Genomic DNA, 10107 nt, shown 5'->3' on the forward strand with positions numbered 1-10107 from the left:
TATATATAGATATATAATGCCAATGTACACTTATTAGAAATGATTACATATTATTTTCTTGTTGGGGTACAACCCTCTATCAAATTATACCAAGGCCACCTTGTCATTTATAACTTAGTTCTCATTTTATTACAATCAATTAAGCCAAGCACTAATTACATTTCTAGCATGTTCTGCCATTATATGTCTGTAGCCTTTTTCTAAGAAAAAACTATTTTGCAATAGTTTAATGCTAATCATTTGTGTGTGGTGACTCAATGAAAATCAAATCTTGCCCAGACACTTTTATGTCTGGGCAAGATTTGTAAAGGATAAAGGTGTGATATTAATTTGGAGGGGGTTGAGACCGCATGCTGTTGTTGTTGTTGTTGTTGTTGTTTTTTTTTTTACATATTTACCATTTTTTTTGTTTTTACATTTTAGACTGGGGTACCTCGAGATTTTGCATACTTTTAAAAGGTGCCATGCTTGAAAAAATGTTGAGAAAGGCTGCTCTAGATTTATCAGAGATCTCTAGTGCAGCTATGGCCTTTTTAATGACAATACAATTACTAAACTTATTTATTATGTAATCATTCCATTCTGAAAAACGCTACTTAGTTTATCATTAGCTTAAAGTTGAACTAAAGCAGAAGTCCGCATTGTGGTTGGTGGGAACTTGCTGTAATGTGCACGTATGCACAACATATTTGCACATTATTGTACACTTACCTGCCAAAGCGCATGCCAGTGCTTGCTGGTAGGTTGATTAGATTCTGCAGTAACTGCCATTTTGCAGCTATGTATAAATTTTTTTTCTGAAGTGCAATTCTAGATGTAGGTCATCAATATGGGGGATGGGAATGTGGATAGGAGTACAGGAGTGTGCGTATTTAAGCAGTACGATTACCATGGGCCTGCGTTCAAAGTATAGCAATTTATCTATTTGTTTCATTCATACAGTCTGTATAGTGACATCATTTGCCAGTATACTTATGCAGGAAGGAGGACATTCTTGCTTTTTGCAGATGATGTATGACATAATAATATATATAGTCAGCATAGGATAGGATTTACTTGGCTCAATCATCTAATCACTGCAAGTGAGTGACCATGGCATACATTTCTGCGATCTACACACCACCAGCCATGTTAGAAATCCTAATGGAGTTCTGTTTGCATGTGTTTAACAAATGGAACATTCACTTTTAGAATGTAATTGCAATGATTGGGTGATCTGTATCCAATAAATATAATTCTATAACCGAGTTCCTTCTAGGTAAAGGGTATACATTAGGCCTGGTTCACACCTGGGCGTTTTACAGCGCGTTCCTACGCTCCTGTAAAACGCTCAACATGTGAAAACCAATGATTGCCTATAGGCGTGGTTCCCACCTGGGCGTTTTACAGCGCGTAGGAACGTGCTGCAAAACGCCCTACGCCCAAGGAAGTACAGGAGCTTCTTTGGGGCGTATTTGCCGCGCGTATCCATTGGGATACAGCCAGGTAGCCCTCGAAACGCACGTTTGTCGCTCGTTTTTCAACCGCAAATCGCGGTAACGCGTGGCAAACGCGCATATTCCATATGCCTAGGTGTGAGCCCAGCCTTAGGGACGCACCGTTACTTTGAGTACCAGTGCCGATACTTGGCATTTTTCATGAGAACTTCCAGGGTTGCAGCGGTTGCAGCTGGGACCTGGCTCTGGCACTCCACCACTGTCCTGAAATAATAATTTGTCTGTATTGTGTTAGAAATACTGTCACACGACAATAAACAAAAATGTATCAGTACTTGTATCTGTGAGGACTTGGACAAGTATCAGTACTTGTACTTGCAAAAATGGTATCGGTGCATCCCTAATATATATTTATAAAAACAAAATCATACATTAAAACAGAGATGTACAAATCCCAGGAGCTCCGTGTGCTCCTTACAAATGACAGCTGCCTCCTAAGTTTTGAATTTTTCTCTAGTCTAGTCTTGGAGCTGGAAAAGTATCTGTACTTGTACCGAGTACGGTACTTGGTATCGGTGCATCCCTAGTATATATTATAATATGAACTGGGCTCATCCCAAAAGTCCAAACCCAGGAAACTCTGTGCCATCTTTGTTAATTCCATGGACAAGAGATGAAAAATTGTCCGTTTGAGATGCATATTGAAAGCAGGCAGGTATAGACTGGTACAGTCGAGTTTGGCAGAGAATGAGACATGCCAGTTTGGACCAACATGATATTCTGGTATGGTCCTTTTTCTTTGTGCAAACTGTCACTTTACATAAGAGTTAGGACAGGCAGGAACAATGGGGGCAAGGGTAGCATGGTGCTGATTTCTTGAGTCCGACAGCTGAAGAAAGCAGATCTTTGTACTTCAGGCATATTCAGTTGTAGCTGGGGGCTGTTTTCTAACCATCTACAATGCTCTGCCTTTTGACTAATCCAGTTTGTTTAAGTGAACTGGTTTTTAATATGCCTGAAGTGTAAATTTGCACATTACTGAGCAATGCATCATGTTGTACTACTAGAACTTACATGACGGCAATTACCCTTGTTTACTGGCCCCGTGTTATGCTTTGAATGACTATTCTGTACTATTATATAATGAACGTGATAGACTATACAGATATTTGCATTATAGAATTTTGTGATCTTATGTGTTTTTTTTTTTTTTGGTTTGACACATAAGCTTGAAAGCGGGGAGTGTTAAATATCTTACTTGGAGATAAGAGATGTGAGACTTTTAATCATATAATTATAGCTACCTCATTTACTTGGTTTTCTAGGACACGCATAGCATGAGCAAAATGTGTGTTTTTGCTTGCATAGTTCCTATTTTTCTCCTTTCGTTTTAAGTTCGAAGGGTTTTCCTGTTCTTTAAGAAAAGTCTTATTTACAATTAGGATGCAGTAACCGCATACACGACCACCCCTGCAACCTTTCTGTGTATCTCTATATAGCCACCCTTCATATATAACCCTATATTTCTTAACCCCTTCGTGACTGACGACGTACAGTGTACGTCGCACTCCTCTGGGGAAATGATCAAAATCTGGAGCAGTTACCCATGGCAAGCAATCAGCTTCTCTCTTCAGTTTGTTCAGTTAAGATTTGAAAATGAAAGAGAGAAGCTGATTGTTTGCCATAGGTAACTGCTCCAGATCTTGTCTGCTCCAGTTTTGATAAATTCCCCTCAGTGTATGCTGTCACTGAAACCTAGTGTATGGTACTGCTTTCTTACTACTCAACTTCATTGACTCAGGCTGTTGAGTAAGGGTTTGCCAAACCAGGACTTTGCACAGATTCATCATGTTTATTTCTATAGAACTCCTTTTGAAAGACTTGTTTGCTGGAATGCAGGTCAACACACAGTAGAAAGTGTGGATACAGTGCTGTGGACTGTATTTTGTAATTCAGTACATGGCAACACAGTGTGACTAAATGGGATAGGAAAAATTTGATTTTCCAGTTTGTTTTTCTTTGCTGAACAATGCAGCAGATTACACGACCATACATATCGTGTGACCAACCGTGTAAAATTCATTATAATTCATTTATACATTCTATGGTATATTGGCCAGCAGTGACTTGGCATCTTAAATATGTTCCTGGCCCATGGTTCAGTACAGTATTAGTTGATTGACTTTGGTCTTAATGGATTGTCACTTTGCACTTTCACTATTTGCCTTCCCCACACTTCCCCTCTGTGCTGTTCCACTGTTTGTGAGCTTAGAAATCAGGAAGGTAATGACTTTTTCCACTTACTAATTTGATCGTGTTTGGGCCTGGAGATTGGCTGCCCAGGCCTGAACATGAGATCCTGGGAGGAAGGGAAAGAGGTCACAGATTTGTTGTTTTAGTGTTTTTTGAAGGTTAAAGACTTTTATCCAAAATTACTTGGGGTTTATATTTGATAAAATGGATTCCTGCACCAGGGAAGTTTTGGGGCTGCCCTTTTGAATATGCCAGTTCCTTGGATACCATTTTAAACCAGGGTCTCCTTTTAGTATGTTGAGTTATGCACCTGGGGCAAATATGAAGATTAGGAATTCTTACTCTGACTTTTGTGATCTGCATGCTTGTTCTGGTCAGTGTGTGGCCTAGCATTGTCAGGAGGTCAGCAATGGCAGCATCCGTATTTCTCTTGGTATAGGTTTCCTATAAAACGGCTACTTTTAATAGTATTGTATTTGCAGCAAATTTTGTTAGGGTGAGATCACATGTAGGCCTTGTTCACACGGGCAGAAAAATCGGGTGGTTGATATGTAGTTTTACCTCCCCTGCAATCGCCTGCAGTGTCAGTACTGTGACTGAACAGTGCTGTATAGATTGCATGGCAAAAAATATACAGCATGTTGCGTTTGGCAGGCAGTGCCCCATGTTAAAGGAGAACTATGAGGTGAGTGCTTTTCACTCACCTCATAGTTCTAGCCGACCTGTGACAATGAGACTGTCACAGGTCGGCTCAGTAGATCGGGAGGTGAGCGAACACATACCGGCGTTCGCTCACTTCTCGATCCTGTCAGGGCTCTCTGCCGTGACAGGGGAGGGGCTGGATTCCCCCCTCCCCGCTCCGATCCGCCAGCGCTGACTGGTGGAACGGACGGGGGTGGGTACAGCTGGCTCTGCCTCTAGATTAGGCAGAGCCAGCTGTCACTCACGCAGCTGGGCGGATCTCGACATCGATGTCTGGATCCGCTCCGGCTGCGGCGTCTCAGTATACCGCGAGCTATAGCTCGCGGTATACTGAGCTTAGGGTAACGGGAGGACGCTAGTTTGTGTCCTCCCGTTACCCTAAGGAGAACTACAGGGAAAAGCCCTGACCCCATAGTTCTCCTTTTAAACATGATCATTGCAATGAATGGGACTGTGCCACAACCACATGGGTACATGGTTGTGGCATGGTATTGCAATAGAGAATCCCCATTGGAATTTTTTTTTTAAACTGCCTTTTAAGCGGGCCATACACCTTACAATTATCTGAAGATTTTCTGTGTTCAGATGGAAAATGTGCAAAAGATTCCTCCATCTACACTTAACTGTGTGGCCCAGGTGGAGATTACTCCATCCAATCTGTTGCACTTTTTCCATCTGACCTCAGAAAATCTGCAGATACTTGTAAGGTTTATGGGCTACTTGTTAAGGTTTAAGTAAGCAGAAATGCTTACTTAATGCCAGGCAGCCACTCCGTCACCTCCCTCAGAAATGCAATCCAACACAGATGGAGGCTGCCGCCGATGTGAACTCGGTCATAAGCTTGTGTTCTGCGGAGGCTACAGAAGTGCAGCCTTGTAACCTTTTGCAAATTTACACTGAACAATGCAGCTGGCTTTTGCAGAAGTCATCCAGGTAGGAACGGGTCTGATTTGCTTCTGGGAGGTTTATAAAGTGGGCTTAACTGAATCCCCTCAGTGTCATACATATACACTGCATCACAGATGGAGGTTCTCTTTAGTGGCGCCTCATATATATGTGGCATGTGTTTATGCTGGGAGCACACTCGATCGTGCTCAGCACGGACACTGAGCTGTCTCAGCCAGCTCCTGGTTTGTTTTCCTGATAATAAAAGAAAAATTTAGATATCCATTAAAAAATACCTCCCAAATGAAGGCCCAATTTTTCCTTAACAAACCAAGGTTTCATTCACCTGGATACACTAAGTAGCTGGTAATATATGTACAGTTTTACGAACATGTCAAAATCGCAAAACTCTGTTTAGGTGATATGGTCTCTTTACCCTCCATCAATAGGGGTTAAATAACCTCTAGAATATTTATGACATAGAAGAGCCTCTAGCTATTAATAATTTTAAATATGAGCTTTGCCCCCAAAACACCCTTTCAATCAATGTAGATCCTAACCGTTTTATACTTTTTTGTTCTGTGTAGAATTTTAAATAGAATTATTTGCCATGCTCCACACCCATCTTTCTTGGCATCGGCAATATTTCGATAGATGGGACATCGGCAACCTCTCCATCAGTATAAAATCTGCAAGATTAGTGCTCACGAGCTCCCGGTCATGCTTTTTAGGAAGGCGGGACATTTGGGCCTTATGAGTGGAGGGGGTTCATTTGCAGAGGGACACTTTTTAGTATCATTAGTTACAGAAAGGTATTTTTAACAGAAATGGGGGGGAGGAGGCTTTTTCTCCACCGGTTAAAGGAGAACTATGAGGTGAGTGATTTTCACGGCTCCCTGCAGGGATTCCCCCCTCTCTAACTGGCGGAATGGACAGGGGAGGGGGCGGCTACAGCTGGCTCTGCCTCTAGATAGGCAGAGGCAGCTGTCACTCATGCAGCTGGTTGGATCTCGACAGTAATGTCGGGATCTGTCCCGGGTGCGGCAGTCTCAGTATACCACGAGCTGTAGCTCACGATATACTGAGATTTGGGTCACGGGAGGAAGCTAGTTTATGTCCTCCCGTGACCCTTAGAACTATGGAGAAAAACACCTCATAGTTCTGCTTTAAACACATGCGTGTTATGTCGTAATTGTTGTAGACCGTTTTTTACCAACTGCAAGTCAAGTCTTCGTTGACAAGAGGAGTCCTGTGTTTGGTTGTTAAACTTGTTTGCACATTATCCAGATTTAGATGAGAAGTTTTGCCATTTTATGTATTTATAGATATATTCACATAATGCCTAGGAGATCATGAAATGTACGATCACGTTATCCTACATTCCAACTCTTGTACCTATACTCGCAGATAGGTAATCCATACATCACTGGCTATAATAGAGCCTTGTTGGGTTGTAGGGTCAGTCATTTATTTGCAGAGTTTTTTAGGCCTTATTCACACTGGCATTGACAAACCTGCTATTAAAAGCCGCTATAGAACAGTTGTAAGCATGCAAGTGCGGCAGCAAAAAAAGCGTCCTGCGCGTTGCATAAAATAGCGCAGGAGCCTTTTTTCTGAGTTTTCCACATGCATATGACCCTATTGAAATCAATAGGGTGGCATGCAAATGCGCATGAACGCACATTCCTGGGACGCGCAGGTGCGAACCAGGTCTTAAATGCGGGAGAACTTGTGGGAAGCATAAAGTTGTTTACACCACCATGAATGTAGCCTAAAACTGGGAATACAATGGAAATATGTCATCAGATCATTAGATAATGCCATCAGAGACTTGACAAATGTCATCGAAATTTTATTTGACTTTATCTTTTGGTTTTGGCAATGAATGGAGTTTTCCATCCCACGCCTTCAATTTTTGTTGTCATTACAGTTGAAAACTTTTGTTTTATTTGACCCCATTAACAGTTAGAAAATTAAATAAATGTCCCGAAAATTTTCTTTTCACCAAAATTCTACTGGCATATAGCCAGGTAAGGAATCGATACCCATGTTGGAGAATTCGGAGGAAGGAAGCATATTTGCCTATTTGGGTGGGGGGTAGTTTACACCATAAGAAGTGCGTTTCGGTCCGATTCTGGCCGGAATCGGACCAGCCGCAATGCGATCGCCCGCACAGGATTGCAAGGCAGATTGTGCCTGCAGTCCCGTCTGGTGTGATCAAAATAGTGCTTGCAGCATTTTAATCGGACCGTACTGCAGGCACAATGTGCCTTGTGATCCTGTGCGGGCGATCGCATTGCAGCCGACGGGCGTGGCTACGGTGCCATTCACTTAAATGGCCTGCCACGCCCCCTCCTGCCCCACTAAAAAGTGAGCCGGCCGCAATGTGAGGCAGTGCGTTCTGGCCAGAATCGGGCCGGAACTGGTGTGAATGGGCCCTTATTGAAGCTGAATTTTCATCCAGAGCTGCAGGTTAGTAAGAAAATGCAGTCTGTAAAAGCCAGATGAGGGCAGCCCAGAGGAACAATGCTGCTTCTCTATAGATACAGTACAGCGAGTGTTGCCACCCTATAATAGTAAGTTTTGTTGGCGGGATATCTAGTTCAAAACATACGGGAATAAAGCCTGAAAAAAAAAAAAAACCTAATGCAGACCCCATGTCTAAGGACTGGTAAGCTATGATAAGCTACAATTTGAATTTTGCTTTTCGGCTAGGACACATGATGCCAACTGATTTTTTGTAAATTGGTTTAGCATACGACACTCCCAACCATTCCTGCACAGTTTCAATATGTTCCGACCTCCTACATTTATATTGCACAGCCATGATGTGTTTCCAGGTTATGTTAGTCGTGATGATAATGCTTGAAGACAAGCACTTTCTGCCCAACTGATAAGTGACAGGAAGGAGTGGATATCTTTAACTCTTTCAGGGCTGAGGTGGTCTGGTTGCTTTGATTTGTGAGTGCTCTGCAGCTGTATATCATTGAAGTTAGCCTTCCATCCTAATTCAGCATGTAATTCTGAGCAGTCAATTGTGGTTAACATCCTAAACTGCAATGTAGTAACAGATTCCTTGTAAGTGGATTAGGAGGGGAAAATCTGTGCCAATTAGTAACGTGGCTCCTCTGGGACAGAGTGGCAATTTCGTAACTGGATTAGCCCACTGTTGAAAGGACTGCGCGCCTGTGTTTGCTGAGATGTAAAATCCCCCAGTCGTTAAGATTTTAATCTCTCTTGATGCTTTATGTAACACCGCGTCATGTGACTCGCTGCTTGTGGTGTCATCATCTGCCCTTGTTTCCTTCTCTTGATCTTGAAGCAAGCCAGGCATGAACATCCCCGCCAAACATACAGGGGCTGTGTGTTCTAGTGCAAAAATATTTCCCCCTCCCATTTTGCATGGGAATCGCATCATGCTGAACACTGGGATGAGAAAAGGCAGCCCTGGAAGATTTGTGAAATGATACAGCCCCATGGGGTCTCTCATGAGCTAGTCAGCTGGTTTATCCTCGAAATCTCAGTGCAATGGACCCTTCGCCATAGCCAGGGCTATTACATAGTGACGATGAAGGTGTTAGTTTTGGAGCTGGAGCAGCATCTCAAAAGGTATTTTCATTCTTCAGTGTTTTGCTCAGGACTAATGCTATTGGACTAAGACCAACTATGCTAGTTGAATGGCTGACGAGTGAAGTACAATGCATTTTGCCTGTCTTTGGGTTGCCGATTTCACCTCTTGTACGAAACAAGCGGCTGCCAGTTGCTTTGATATAATAATGCCTTTGGCGTTTATGGGTTAGCTGCTACGAAAGATTGTTCCAAGGAAGTCTTTAATCTCTCTGCTCGTAAAATGTGTTTGTCATAAAGGATTAGCTACCTTGTACTAAATGCCAATTGCGTTTAAAGGTTAAAACTTTATCTGTGTTTTTACCTGAAATGACGCATTGGTGTAAATGTTTTTCACAGGACGGTGTAGGAAAGTATAGATTTATACTCTGATGGAGTTAAGTGGCAAGGGTACAATTCTGTTTGGTTCGGTGATGGTCATGTTGGCAATTGTCTACAAGGTGATTTCGAATTTCATTTTTTTTAAAGTCCGGTGTTTAGAACAGTATAGAGAACACTAGCCGTATTTTTTAATTTTTTCTGTAGAACTATTTGGACTTGATTTGTTCTAAATGTTTAAATCTCTCAATGGATTTTAAGACGCTATGAGGAAATGTGGCCACAAGCGTAATAAATATTACCTATGCTGACATAGTATGGGAGGGTTGAACTGTGAAACGGGTTGAAACGGCCAGGAGGTTGAACTGAATGAAATGTAAAAAAAATGTTTACATTGATGCAGTTAGCGGTCTGGTCTGCATTTTTTTTTATCTACCTACTACACACCAAACGGCCAGATAAAATGAAGCACATAGTAGAATTTGTGCACGTACACTGTAAGAGGCTTATGCTTGTGCACATTAATGCCTTGTCCAAGAGACACTTCATTTTCCCGTTCTTTTCATAGGCACATCAGCTGCATTTTATGTCTTCCTGTATTTAGATGCTTTTTATCAGGGAAACAAAATGCATTGGCATTGATAAATACTTTTTCACTGTCACCTGTTCTCACGTTGCAGTATTTTGCAGTGTTATCGATTCATATTTTGGGTTCATTGACTGGTCATTTCTTAATCAAGTCGAAGAAAAACTCACTGCACCATCCATGTATTTATGTGCATCTGGGGAGTGTAAACATTTCTGCACATGCTGTTTAACCATGTGGTGTGTATGCCCTGACAAATCCCCCCCCCCCCCCCAACATTTGCGGAAAAATACAAATAGT

The 10107-nt window shown here is 42.1% G+C and overlaps 1 protein-coding gene across 2 annotated transcripts in view; it reads left to right on the forward strand.

Annotated features, from left to right (window-relative positions):
- TSC22D1 (TSC22 domain family member 1) overlaps positions 1-10107 on the forward strand; it is a 97324-nt gene that overhangs the window by 72387 nt on the left and 14830 nt on the right. Inside the window, exon 1 of one of the 2 annotated variants that reach the window (XM_018556611.1) lies at positions 8662-8885. The exons of the other annotated variant lie outside the window; for it this stretch is intronic. Within the exon in view, the coding sequence (XP_018412113.1) occupies positions 8740-8885 (146 nt within the window). The 5' untranslated portion in view covers positions 8662-8739. Of the gene's footprint in view, positions 1-8661; positions 8886-10107 lie in introns of those variants that run through there. 2 annotated transcript variants of the gene reach the window in all.

This window comes from Nanorana parkeri, unplaced genomic scaffold (assembly GCF_000935625.1).
Source record: "Nanorana parkeri isolate BGI_ZX_2015 unplaced genomic scaffold, ASM93562v1 scaffold243, whole genome shotgun sequence".
NCBI lineage: Eukaryota > Metazoa > Chordata > Amphibia > Anura > Dicroglossidae > Nanorana > Nanorana parkeri.